General features: G+C 35.6%; 1 protein-coding gene across 1 annotated transcript; it reads left to right on the top strand.

The window, feature by feature from the left end:
• The first annotated feature begins 3,550 nt into the window (after window positions 1-3,550).
• fam167aa (family with sequence similarity 167 member Aa) lies at window positions 3,551-4,605 on the top strand. The gene is made up of 2 exons (XM_053633811.1): window positions 3,551-3,969; window positions 4,208-4,605. Exons 1-2 carry the CDS (start codon window positions 3,601-3,603, stop codon window positions 4,469-4,471), a joined length of 633 nt encoding a protein of 210 aa, XP_053489786.1. The 5' UTR covers window positions 3,551-3,600; the 3' UTR covers window positions 4,472-4,605.
• The last annotated feature ends 10,359 nt before the right edge of the window (window positions 4,606-14,964 follow it).

Raw genomic sequence — 14,964 nt, 5'->3', positions numbered from 1 at the left:
GGTGAGTGCCAGATATCCCCACAAGGATAGAAATATCTGCTTCGACCGTGTCCCCCCCGTTACTGAGGTCAAGGTAAGGGTTGTGCTTAAGTGTAGGCATAGCATTAATCAGCTGCATTAATAATTTATGTCAGTGGAAAGACCTCACAAGGATAGTAAGACAAGCTAGTGTGTGTGGTTCATCCCTTGAATATTTTCATACAATGTGTGTTACAGTTTATATTCCATAATTTTTCTTTCAAATATATTTCCATCTTGCAAGTGACTAAATATGAATGTCCAGACAGTGATAAGGTACCATACACATTACTGTAATAGCCTACTTTAAAATATGCTCAGGTACATTTAGAGCTTCTCAGCTCACCAAATCATGTCAAATAAGGTGAGGACATGTTTTTTTTAATAACTAGTATAATCATCATTGAGGTTATGTCCTAAAATAGACACACAAAAGCTTAGTACATAGTGACCAACTTAGGTGTATTCAGTCATTTGATTGACTGCTTTAGATCATCACGTTCCAGTTCATTCCAAGCTGTCAACACATTTATGTTAAGGAATTTAAATATGCACATCTCTTAAAAGTCATCATCACCCTGCAGGTCTCCATTCCACTGCGGAGAGACACAGTCTATTCAATTCAATTCAATTTTATTTGTATAGCGCTTTTTACAATAGACATTGTCTCAAAGCAGCTTTACAGAAATATATAAACACAGTATACAGATATTAAAGTGCAAATTTATCCCAATTGAGCAAGCCAGTGGTGACGGTGGCAAGGAAAAACTCCCTAAGAGGAAGAAACCTTGAGAGGAACTAGACTCAGAAGGGAACCCGTCCTCATCTGGGTAACAACAGATAGTGTGAAAAAGTTCATTATGGTTTCAAATGAAGTCTGTTTGGCCTTAGAAGCAGCCGTAGTCCCAGCAATCTGGAATTGGAGTACATGAGAGCTCCATCCAGAGGTAGGACATCCGAAACGGATCAGGCAGGTCCGGAGAGCAGAAAGGATCAGGATCTCTAGTATCTCCATAAAATCGTGTATGGCTCGTCAGAAGGAGAGAAAACATTATTATGACTATGCTTAGCGTAACAGAAAGTCTAATCAGGGTAAGCTTGAGTAAACAAATACGTTTTAAGCCTAGACTTAAACACTGAGACTGTGTCTAAGTCCCGAACACTAATATAAGGGCTCTATAAGAAAAAGCTCTTCCCCCTGCTGTAGCCTTCGCTATTCGAGGTACCATCAAATAGTCTACAGTAAGAACTGTGACACTGTTTACTTAATCACACATTAGCTTTTCATATTTCAGTAAATAAATTCAATCAATTAAACAATATGAATGCTAAGGCTGTTGTTAGTTATCATATATTGTTTGTTTGGGAACTTACATTTCCTTTTCTGTATTTGCGATCTTAAGTTATAAAAGTTAGATATCAAAGTTATAAATGTTAGTCAGTAAGTACACTACCAGTCAAAGGTGTGGATACAGTGCTGTGGAGTACTAAATTGTTTCAGACAGTAAAACTAAATTTAAGCTAAAACAAGGGCAATCTGAGTAAACACAAAATACAGTTTTTAAGTGATAAAATTATTTATTGAATCAAAAAAAATGATCAATACCAACTGTGTCTGTGTGAAAATGTATTTGCCCCTGTAATTACTAATTCCCCAAATCTATGAAACTACGTTCATAATGGGGTTCAGCTAGACTAGACGCAACCAGGCCTGATTACTGCAAACCCTGTTCAATCAAATCTACACTTAAATAGAACAGCATGAAGTTGGTTAAAAGGTCTTACCCAGTAACACACTGTGCTAAAGTTCAAAGAAATTCCAGAAATTATGAGGAAGAAGGTGATTGAAATACATCAGTCTGGGAAGGGTTGCAAATCTATTTCAAAAGCTCTGGGATGCTTTGCTGCTCCAGGGTCTGGGCAACTTGCAATAATTGAGGGAAACATGAATTCTGCTCTCTACCAGAAAATCCTAAAGGAGAATGTCTAGTCTTCAGTCCGTAAATTGAAACTCAAGCACAACTGGATTATGCAGGAAGACAATGATCCAAAGCATCGGAATGAGTCATAGTCCTAGAAATAAGTGAAAGACTGATACAACCTTGAAATATTTAGTATCATATTACAATTAAATTATGCTTACTGTAGTTATAATTGCCATTTTATGAATAAGAAAATAACCCCATAATGGAACACACCTGGAATATTTCTAAGTCATGTGTCCCTTTCTTTATCATAATAATGCGTGTGTGTTTCTACACCAAAGTTACTTGTTCTGTACCAGTTATCTTGCTACATGCATAGATTCCTAGAAATTATTTTTGGTATAAAGACAATGGCCCATTTCATAATGATGAGTACCATCACACTGATTTAAGCACATAATCCAGCACACATTCCTGAGGCAGATCCATGTGACTACTACTCATTGTTTGAGCGTGGGCCAGCATTTTGTTGAACACAGGGCCTCCTGAAGAGTCTTTCTGAAACAAGTAGGTTTAGCCTTCAGTCCTGTTGATTAAGCCTGTCTTAAGGAACTGACAGATGCCCTCTGATCAGAAGTGCCCCAGATGAAATGAAGACTAGAGAGATGAAGAGTCTGGCTGGACTCTAGGGGTTCCCAGTTTAGCAGGCAGCTGCTGTGTCCTACTTCACAGTTCACCCTCAGGAACCAGTAAACTTCAGCCAAAGACTCTAGGAAACCGGTCCTGCTAATATGGCGGTGAATTGAAAATTTGTTCTAGTCATCGTCATTATTACGTCATTAAATGACAGCAACTGGGTAAAAGATTACTTTGAAATCAGTGAGTCAAAGCAAAGACCTGACCAGTTCATGTGAATTCATATGGAATTCTTGTAAAAGTGAATAAGCTTTGTTGTGGAAACACACCGATAGGAAAAACACAAACAGTTGGCAGACGAGTTAACGCGCAACCTTTAAGCTTTAGCCTGAACATAGGCCAGATTGCCACAATAGAATCAATTCATTCAAGCTTTGTGACACAGCCTGATACGATGGTCATAAGACTTTTTTTTCATACAAAAATCTTCGGGTCATGTGATAACCCTAGTTTACACTGGCCTGGTCTATTTTATTGCATTACTTCCCCATTCCACAGGTGATTGTTTCATTTTAAATCTGAGGTCATTCCTTATATATGTTCCTTTAGCTTTGTTGTCTAAATATCTTGAACGTTTAATTCAGTGCTTTGATTTTTTTTAAAAAAATATTTAACAATGACTAAGATTAGTACCAGAAGGCCACATATTGTATAGATGAAGATTTATGCTCTTTGTAGCTTGTAGTTACTTGGTGTGTTTGTATTTTTAGTGTTAATGGTTTTTAATGTTTTTACTATGAATTATTAATGTATATTTCTTCTAACAGATGACATACACGCTTGTCAGTACTTCATGAATGGATGCATTTGCATTTCATTATTCCTAAAACAAAGTAAATCTACAAAAGAGACAACTCATTGTTTCATCTGCTACTAAAACAATCCAATAACAGGTTACCACCTTTCTCACTTTATTTTTCAGTGTGTTTGAACATTTCAGTAAGCATTAATATTGGCTAGAATGTCCATAAAAACAATGCCAGTCCCTCAGACCCTGATGGTAACCCGAAACAAACCAGATGAGGACAGTAGTGTTTCAGTGACTCAGGATGACCATCTCTCCAGTCTGAAGGCTTTGGCTGAGAAGCTACACCTTGAGACAAAGAGGCCTTCACATATGGAGTGGAGGTTTCAGCTAGAGAGCCTGAGAACCAAAGCTCTGGAGACATCAGTTTCTGTTAAAGAAGGACACATACGATCCTGGAGTTCTCTGAAGTGGACAAAATCATCATTGGACTTTCCTGTAAACAAGCCCCAAAGGCATCCACCTGAGAGACTGAAAGGGTTTGGAAGTGTTACTGAGGCACTGGAATGGCTTAGAAAAGAGTTGGTGAGCTTTGCATGCCATTTTGTTTAAATGCAAATTGTTGGTTTACATATGCAAATGAATTAAAGCCAAATCTGCTGTAAATTTACAACTCTGGAGACACTAGAGGCCATGAACTATTAATGGAATCTGAATATATCTGATTTTGATTTTGCTACAGCTTGAAATTTGAATTTTATTATGTTAGTTTTTAGTTTGCAGTTCTTCTTACTTGCTTGTCTGTTTGCATTATTTACTGCAGAGGGAGATGCGTGTACAGGACCAGCAGCTAGCTCTCCAGCTTATGCGTTTACACGGTGATCTTAACAAGCTCAAAATTGAGCAGGCATGTAAACAGCATCGCAAGATGCTAAATGATGCTACGTTTGAGCTGGAGGAGCGCTATGAGATGTTGGACCTGCTTTGTGATGTCCCTGTCACCTCTGGATTTGGCCTCTCCGCACCACTGAAGCTCATTGGCATCACAAAGATGAACATCAGCTCCCGTCGCTTCTCCCTATGCTAATTATTCTGTATAGACTGAGTATAGAAGTATACCAGATTTAATTACAAGCTAATGAACCTGGGCTTGATCCTGAGCTCCTTTACTGTCTGTGTGGAGTTTTGCATGTTCATGCCATATTCACATAGGTTTCCCGCAGGTTCTCTGGTTTCCTCCCACTATCCAACAAAAAAATGCAGGTATGCAGATTGCTTACACAAAATTGCCTCCAGGGGGTGTATACGTGTGAACATGTGTGTGCATGGTTCCCTGCGGTGGACTGGCATCCTAACTGGGGTAAATTCTCTCACTTTGCGCCCAGTGTTACCCTGATAGGATCTGACACTGATATGGATAAAATGGCTACTGAAAACGAGTGAGTGATTGAGTATGGCAGATCCAAAGCATATTTTTGTAAGTGTTTGCATAAATTGGCCACCAAATAAACACAACACCTGAATAGATTGCAGATAAAAACATGTTAAGCAAGAACACTTTGAAAATCCTCCCCACCTAAAAAAAATTAAATACCTGGTTCACACATCTAACCAGTGGAAAATCAACCCATTCCCCTCTGTAACATGTTTGTTTGTCTTCCTTTTATCGTGCAAGTGTACTTTGGACAGCTGGGCCCTCCGTGAGTCTTAAAGTTGACTAAATTGCAACCCTGATGACAGATAACACACAGACAAACACTTCTAAAGGCACTTTAATATGCAAACTGCACACATGTGGACAGCTTTTCTAAACATGCTACATCACCTTTCATTCAGAGTGCACAAAGGACTAGGATCAGAAGGAACCGCTGCATTCCTCTTTCTCTGCCACAAACTGAAGGCTTGTACAATTTCAAGACTGTACATCTGGGCAGGAAAAGACAGTGTTGTTTACCATTGTTGTGCATAATTTGAACCTTTTGAGTTTAAGGCCATTTAAATCAGTATTCCCATGAATATCCTCTGTCTCTCCCGATGGCAGGCTAGCGCCTTGCATGGTAGCTCTGCTGCCATTGGTGTGTGAGTGTGTGTGTGTGTGTGTGTGAATAACTGCTAAGGTTAAAAAGTGCTATATAAGTGCAGACCACTTACATATGTCTTGACATATTTCTTGTACAACAGTAAATGGTGCATGTTATGTCAATTGAGACTATTGCTCCAGCTCTTCCCTATACACACTGTTTTCACCATCAGTCTTGAATGAGCCAACTGTATTCGTCTACATGGGAGAGTCTTTCATGCTTTATTTAAACTCCATAGGCAATAGCATAATACAATAGTTTTCCATGATGCCCACTGTAAGATTCATTATTTGTTTAATATTTCATGTACATGAAATGCAGACACTAATATCTAATATTTTGTCCTTTAGAGATTTATGGAAGTGAATGACTTAGAAAAGGCATATTCATGAAAATCACATTCAATTATTCATGCATAACTTAGCTACTGAACTACAACCTTTGTAGGATCTAGGAGATAAACATGGGTCAAGGTAAGTTTTTGTAATCAGAGGTTTGAGAATTGCTAGTTTAAAAGGTTTAGGTGCACAGTTAAGGAAAGGGCGAATTTGACTATTTTAACAGATGCTGGATTGCTTCTAGTAGTATAATCAATTCTAGTAGTTGTTCAGGAAAATGTGTACGTATCACTAGATTCACAGCCAGTTGCAAGCTTTCACTTCGCCAGATATGATAACAGACGCTCAGACGAGTATTAAGTTCCTCACTTGGGTTAAGTTGCATTAAAAACATTTTAAACAAAAACTGTGTTGTTTTATGAATACCTCTTATTTGGTTCATTGAACTAATACCTCAGTTTCTTTTTTCAATAGAAATCAATGGTAGTAAAAAAATATCTTCTAACCAGTCTAACCAGTGACATACATGACAAATCAACTTTTGAAGAGATATTGTCACTGGTTTTCATATGAATTTTAAACACAGTACATGAATGCTTGAATATCAATTGGAGCTATAATCATCAACAGGAATTGCACAGGACATGGTTTTAATCAAGTTTAGCTTATTGCTAGTGAGTTTACTCTCCATGTGTCGCTGCCAGTCAGTGGAATGGGAATGTGAAACAGATAGTATCCATATACATCAAACAGATTTAAGTATCAATGCTCAGTTCCTATTCTTTTTATTGTCATGAACACAGGGTTTTGCTAATTCTATGGCCCAATTTTGCTATGATCCACTGTGATACTGGGAAAATGTGAGATTTGGTTCTACTTTAAAGTCTCCCTGATAAGGAAACACTCTGTTGTAAATATAGATATATCCATTTCAAAACCACAAGTAACACGATGACACCATCTAACGGCCACAAAGGACAACTGCTGATTTAATCAGTGTTTCCCAATCTACTAAATCTATTCTAGAGTTAAGAATAAAATATAATACATAATGTAAACTAAAATGATGGTTGCTACAAATGTCACCCACATCCGTAGGAAAATGAAATGTTTATTTTTTTTTGTCACATTTTCTTGTATTAAAAGGACAAAGATACAAAATTATTCATTCGTGTGCACATTTGTATCTTGTTAAATGAGAAGAATCTGTACAGTTTGTTTTTTTTTAAAACATTTTTGATTATTAAAACTACAGATAATGTATAAAACTGTAAACTCAAAGAACATTTCAACTTAAAAAGATTCAGCTGTTATAGCCAGTGTTAAAATCACGTACGAGAATCTGTCACACTTTTATACATTTTAAAATGATCAGGAAAAAATACAGATGTAAATCCCATTGAATTGATCTTGTACTTTACTTACATTCATTATTTCTCCAGGAGAGGACATTAAACTGAGGAAACAAGACAATAATAGAATTAAGGTGGTTATAATGTGGTAATAAACAAGTTGTGCTATAAGGAACATTTTTTTCATAAGTGGTCATATAAATATGTACAGTAACTATTACCGTGTGCAGGAAGTAATGTCCTCTTTATCAGAGTTTAGGACAATTTGAAAGGCTCTGGAATTATGTGAATAAGGGGGACACAACGCAGTGTATTGATGGCTACATACAACATCTGATTTCATCCATAAACTAAAGTATCTGAGTCACAATCTCTCACTGTATATAATGAACTTGCCAGAAAAATTAACATCTCTATCAGGTAGTTGGTTTATATACAGTGAAGTACAGTGGTAGGTTGCATTTGATAAATTTTGCAAAACAAACAAACAAACACAATGTATTATAAATATAGAAATACCATACAATGTTAATCCTCAGAAAATGGACAACTATGAATCTCTTTATGTATATAATACAGCCTTTAGATTCAAAATAGAAATCAGCAATTTGAGTTGCTGCTGGTGAGAACTTCAGAAACGCCTCACAACAATAGACAGCTACGTTCATGCAACATATGTCTTGTCTTGAGGAATCAGAACAAGAGCCTCACAGTTAAAGGTACCAAAGGACCATAAAATCCTAATATGACAGTCACACAAAACAAATACATATAACAAAAAAACCCCAAAACAAACAAACAAACAAAAAAACTAATGACTTCAACAAAATCCCTGAATCTCAAAACTTAGTTTTCTTCAGTGTGCCAAGTACACTATATACACCCATGCAAAATTACACAGACATTTTTCAATTGTAATTTTTTAAGCAGATCTCGAAAGCTACCAAAAACATACAATTAATTATTAACCAACATACATCTGAACTAAGTTTGTCAGACTGCTAATACAAAATATACATTCAGATTTTACAGAACATCACTCCCTCCTAAAGTCCTTTATATTATTATTATTATTATTATTATTATTATTATTATTATTAGTTATATATTTATACCTCAGTTACAAACCATGATTTAAAAAACAGTCAATACAACAAAAAGAAATAACATAAAATATAAACTTATATTAAACAAAATAGGAGATTGTTAAATATTAAGTAGACACGATTCTAAAGATGTTCAAGTTTGAGAACATAGAAACACAGACATGAACAGATTTTTTCCAAAAAATCTTAATAAACCTTAATAAACAAACAAATAAATGAGTAAACACTGTTCATATACATAATTCTGTTCAGATTTTGGAGCAAACTGGTAAAATATTTTCACTTCTCCGTACTTTTCCTTAAAGAAGATCTGAGGATCAGAATTGGTCATCAGAGCCACACTTAGCTGGCCCTAAAATCTTTTATTTAAAATAAAAACAATGTCTTTAACAATCTATTATTTGCTTTACAATATACACTGAACAGCCATAACATTAAAACCACCTGCCTAATATTGTGTAAGTCCCCCTTGGGCTGCCAAAATGGATCGGACCCATTGCGGCATGGGTTCCACAAGACCTCTGAAGGTGCCACCAAGACGTTAGCAGCAGATCCTTTGAGTCCTGTAAGTTACCAGATGGGGCCTCCATGGATCAGACTTGTTTGTCCAGCACATCCCACAGATGCTTGATCAGATTGAGATTTGGGGAATTTGGAGGCCAAGTCAGCACATGGAAATCTGTCATATTCCTCAAGCCATTCCTGAACAATTTTTGCAGTGTGGCAGGGTGCATTATCCTGCTGAATGAGGCCACTGCTATTAGGGAATACCGTTGCCATGAAGGGGTGTACTTAGTATGCAACAATGTTTAGGTAGGTGGTACATGTCAAAATAACAGCCAAATGAATGCCAGGACCCAAGTTTTCCCGGCAGAACATTGCCCAGAGCATCACACTGCCTCTGAATGGTTTGCTTTCTTCCAAAAGTGCATCCTGGTACCATCTCTTTCCAAGGTAAGTGATGCACTGTAAACATAACGTAAAAGAAAACATTATTCTTTAGACCAGGCCACCTTCATGGTCCAGTTCTGATGCTCACATGCCCATTGGAGGTGCTTTCGGAGGTGTCAGCATAAGCATTCTGACTGGTCTGCAACTACGTAGCCCCATATGCAGCAAGCTGCGATGCACTGTGTGTTCTGATACCTTTCCATCCAACACATCAACCTTGAGAACTGACTGTTCACTTGCTGCTTAATATATCCTACCACTTGACAGGTGCCACTGTAACGAGATAATCAACGTTATTCACTTCACCTGTCAGTGGTTTTAATTATATGGCTGATTGGTGTATTTTGCATATTAGGTTTTAAAAACAGAATTTCAGAATCTAATTTATAGCCTATATAACACAAATTACACTTCTGTTGTCCTGATTTATGAATTTATTTTTAAAACTGAAACAACATCTAATGTCTAATATAACCCGATTAGAAGACGGCATATATATATATATATATATATATATATATATATATATATATATATATATATATATATATATATATATTACAAAAGTGAAAAGAATGAACATATAACCAAAATCTCCTACTTGATGATAATTATTTGGTCTGAAGGTTAGAACCAGAGGAACAGAGGTGTAATCTAATCACAAAATCTTTTAACTGATATAAAGTCAATATCAGATGAAAAATAACATTTTCTTAACTGTCAGATGGATTAAACTCTGCCTTGGAGAAGACAATCATCATTATTCTGAAGTTACATTCTCTCGAAAATATTTCCTCTTGTTGGGAACTATGGACAAAAGATATATCTTTCTAAAATATTCACAACGGATCTGCAATTATTCTGAACTGCCACAAAACCATAAAACCACAATTATAACATTAGCATGTATACTTAAAAAATCTTTAAGGACGTGGCAACAAACAAACAAATAAACGCATTTGCAGATTAAAAGTGCTGTGAAAGCAAGGGGCAATCACCTTGTTCTGTCACTAATAGGTGGTGTTGCTCCACAAGAGCAAATGTACTCATTTCTGAATACTGAACTTTTTGATGCCTTTAAAAAATATACTTAAACATGTAGTCTAGCTATGACAGCCCTTAGAGAACCACGACTTGGTCTGTTATTGTTTTTATATCGTTATTTTAAATCACTGACAGACTGTTCTGTTTGAAACAAAAAAATAAAAATCTGCACCCTATCACCGATTAGCTGATCATCTGATAGTTATTACACGATCCAGGCATGTTATGTTCACAATGTAAGATGCTGCGCAATGATAACATCAAAATTGTGATGTCATCAGCTTACAATTGTACAAACACTACATAAATATTATCTTGCTTCACATTATATCATAAATATAAGCTATTGAATGTACAATATGTTAAGTTATCAAAAGTACTGTTTACTCCACCACTGATAAAATATATACTGAGTATTTTTGGAGAACAGGAAATATACATTTTGTGTACATCATACTTTACAGAATTAACTACCTACATGCAGAAAAATAAGAAGGAAACGTGACTGGTGTCAAAACCAGAATAGAGAATGTGATTATATTGCATTGTTTGGATACCAAAGACTATGTTCTTGTGCTTTGATAAAAAACTCAATTACAACCAACAAGGTGATGTCCCCTTATGCAACACAGAACAACCAAGAAACTGGTACAAGGGCAACAATTTAAGATACTGTGCTGTGATAATTAAGTACGATATACAAATGCTTTAGAGAGTAGTTCCAAAACAACTTTGGTTAAGCCAACATTCTTCATAACAAACCTGACCATTTTTACTGAATAACAGATTCAATGTTGAAATCTGGATTTACACATACACAATGTGCAGTCATACAGAAAACTGAGCATTAATGGTTAAAACAAGAAAACAAAGATTGATGCACAACACACACACACACACAGTTCCCTCCAAATAATAAAATAAACAAATAAATAAATTATATATATATATATATATATATATATATATATATATATATATATATATATATATATATATATATATATATATATATATTAGGACTATGCCCAATGTTTGTGCAATGTTTCTGATTGATCTTCCCTCTTTTCTCAGGTTAAAAATGGCTTGATTTTCTCCAATAATCAGCTCTCTGGTCTTCATGATGGTTTATCCTTTTTAACAACAAATACAGTCTTCAGAGGCAAAACCCAGAGCTCAAATCAAGAGTAGACTTTCAGAGCTATTATCTGTTTAGACAATCAATCTAACAGGGCACACCTGGGCAACAAGTAACACTTGTCAGTCATGTGTTCCAATATATTTGATCACTTGAAAAATGGGTGGGTTCAAACAAAAAGTGGCATGTTTGAATTTGTTTAATGCATGTAGTAACTATCAGGAAGTGAGAGCTGAAATTCTGATCTATCGTCTCATATTCATCATTTGATTTTAAACCCAAAGAGTATAGCAAAAATAAACGAATTGGACTTGCCATTGCAATACTTTCGGAGGGGACTGTACACATACTCAGCAGAGGTGCAGAGGTATTATGACCTACAGTATAAGCAGAGGACCAGAATCTAAAGAACTGAATGGACACAATGATTTGAAGTCACACATAACTGCACAGATATATTTTCCCCACTGCCAGAGCAGTACTAACACAATATCCCAGTTGTTCACAGTTGCTAATCCATGTGCTTATATCAATGTACAACTGCATGCTGGGAATTCATGACGCAGTTTAAACAGCATCTACTGGAGTGATTTTTGTCCTCTCACACTAACTTTAGAAAAAGGCAAAAAGTAATCACTGGAACAAAAATACATATGCCCCATTTAAGTGTACATTTTACAGATTGCATAATTTTGAAAAGTAAAGAACGTTTAATGTTTTTATGGATATTTTTCAGGTTCTTAAAATCAAAAACCTATTCTCTGCTCCAGTTGGGAAACACTGGACATTAAATGCAGACATTAAACTCCTGGCTTTTACATAATGACTCACTGAATTATGATTAATAATTCAAATAAATTTGCAATTCTGTTAATCTAGTTTTGCTGCACTTGAACTTACTCAATTACATGGTGTGCCAATATGACCTCAAAAGTGCACAAAAGTCAGATTAATTCTATTACACAAAAAAGGGCATTTAATTGGATTTCTTACATACTTGTACTAGTGGGGCCATGCTGATTACAATAATTCAATCTCGAATTATATCTGTGAAACTCATTCCAACATGGAGAATGGAGAGAAACATGCATACAATACATCAGATTATTGAAGTCTGCTGAAATTAAAAACAAACCTACACGCTGAAAGCTACACTGTAGCTTTATATCATAGCTCCATTAGCGTTCATGTTCATTCACAATGACATTTAGAGAAGAAACAAAATATATATCTTTTTTTAAAAAAAAAAATCTATTTCTTTAGATAACAGAATTGTACTTCTGTATTTTTTAGAGTACAAGACATTTCTGTTCAGTATTGTTTTTAAATGAACAGTCTTTTACAGTTAATATACAGCAAGGCTTTATATAAAAATCTAATTACATCTTCATAAACCATAATATACAAAGGCGGATCAGCTTTAGCACCTTGATGACAATGTTCCCAAACGTCCACCAAGTACAGCAATACTGGACAACACATTCTAGCTTCAATGCACGTCTGTAATGTGCTCCTAACATATTTTTATAACTGATTCAAGTAACAACTTTGCAATGCCACTTAGTTGTTAAATTGTGCTTAGTGACAGGAAGATTGTGAGTTTAAATTCCAGGATTGCCAGAGATCCTGCTTCAACTATACTGTAAGTCGCTTTGAATGAAACTGTTCTCCAAATAAATCCATGTAAATATCTAGTATTGCTGTATCTGTAACACTTTAAGAACAGTTATATTGGGCTGTGCACAGGAGTTCATTTTCCTGTGTGGCTGCACCATAGAATCTCCAACTTCTGCGAATTACAACACTGTAAAACCGGATAGTTCATTTAACTCAAAAAATTTGAGGAAAAGTAATTACCTCAAAAATTTTAAGTCGATAAATCAATTTCTTTAAGCCAAACACACAAATATAACAAAAATTGAACATAATTAACTCTATTTAAGTGTATTTGGCTTAAAGAAATTGATTTATCAACTTAAAATTTTTGAGGTAATTAGTTTCCTCAAATTATTTGAGTTAAATGAACTTATCAGGTTTTACAGTGAATAAGACTGGAATGTATACTTAACTATCTGCTGCAATGTCATGTTACACACAAGTATCGTGTTTCTGTATGTGAAAAACAAACAAACAAAATTTTTTTAAATGTGCACGTTGGCATTGTTGTTTGCTGAAAAGTTTGTCTTGGCAGCATTAAGCACCGGCAATATAAAAGCACCACAGATTAAAATAAAGAGGGGCCATAATAACAGAAATGCAGAAGGGATTGTTACTGAGATCAAGCATCTGCTCAGGTGAGAAGTATTTACGCGTCTGAGCTGCACACTAGTGCGCATGATAAGTATTTAATCATTTTCAACATGTTCTGCATTGTCAGTTTTTGCCATTCTCTACAGAGATTGCAGCTTGAGAGAATTACGAGCAGACCAACAGGATAAATGACATCACAGCAAGATATCTGTGAGCTCCCCAAATATTGAGTGTTTCAAAATTTTTTATAATAAATACATAAATAAATAAATAAATAAACTGAAAGTAAATGGATGTCTTAAGAACATAATCATTAAACAGTGTTACAATACAAGAACAGTGCAAGTGGTGAGGATACTGTATTTTACCAGTGTATTACTGAACTGAAATCTCAGCTCAACACTGCTTTAATAATAGAAAACAATTCAGATAATGTTGCTGATGAAGAAACAAACCAATCACAGTGTTTTAGCACCTGTAAGATGGCAATTCCCCATGGGACATGCTTAGCAACTATTTACACCCAGAGTACATTTTGGCAAAAGCACAAATACAAGCTAAAACTTCCAGCAAACAACAAAACCAGAAACTAGGCCTGAAGTAACCTAAAACAAGTGTTGAGTTTCAGTATTTTACTCTATATGCAGAGGTACTATGTTGTGAATGTATTCACTTAACGTGCAACATTTGAAAGAAAACCCAATAAGCACATTTGTAGTAATCTGTAGAATATCTGCACCAGAATATACCTGAGCCATACACTAATAAAAGGGAAGGGCTAGCAGCAACCAGGGAAGGAGCCGTGTTCGAGTCAGCACACAAGAGCTCAAATTACAGCATCATATCCTCTTCAAATGTTAATTTGAATCACAAACAGTAATAAATCATTTACCTCAGGTGAATTTGTAATGTCAACCCTAATAAGCTGACCCTGAAACTCCTTTCCAACCCTGGCAAGAACCCTTCACCTTGTTGGACGCACCTGCATGGCATGTGGGTTTTAGGATCACAGGAGGCACAATGGAGCCACAGTAGTGTACTCCTAACCAAACCTGAAGTGTGTTGATGTTCATGATATAAGTGACGCATATTTAAATCTACAGAATAAATTGGAAATGAGGATGGTGTAATATGCAGATAAAACAACTCATTGCCTAACAGTGCCTTTAAAATGAAGGTATCATGACTTATCTAGACGATGTTTAACTTCTCAGGAGTTTGTTAGTTACAGCTTCCTTGAATTAACTACAATTAGATATTTAAATGACCTGGATGGCTGTTTTTTTCCATCCATCCATCCATTTACTTCGGCTTATCTAG

Source organism: Ictalurus furcatus, chromosome 9, assembly GCF_023375685.1.
Source record: "Ictalurus furcatus strain D&B chromosome 9, Billie_1.0, whole genome shotgun sequence".
In the NCBI taxonomy this organism is placed as follows: Eukaryota; Metazoa; Chordata; class Actinopteri; order Siluriformes; family Ictaluridae; genus Ictalurus; species Ictalurus furcatus.
Note: the sequence above shows the minus strand (reverse complement) of the source record. Positions and strands in the feature narration are given on the sequence as shown.

Coding starts and splice junctions, on each gene's coding strand:
- fam167aa (XM_053633811.1), top strand. CDS start 3,601: ATGTCCATAAAAACAATGCCAGTCCCTCAGACCCTGATGGTAACCCGA. Junction 3,970..4,207: donor AATGGCTTAGAAAAGAGTTG/GTGAGCTTTGCA, acceptor TATTTACTGCAG/AGGGAGATGCGTGTACAGGA.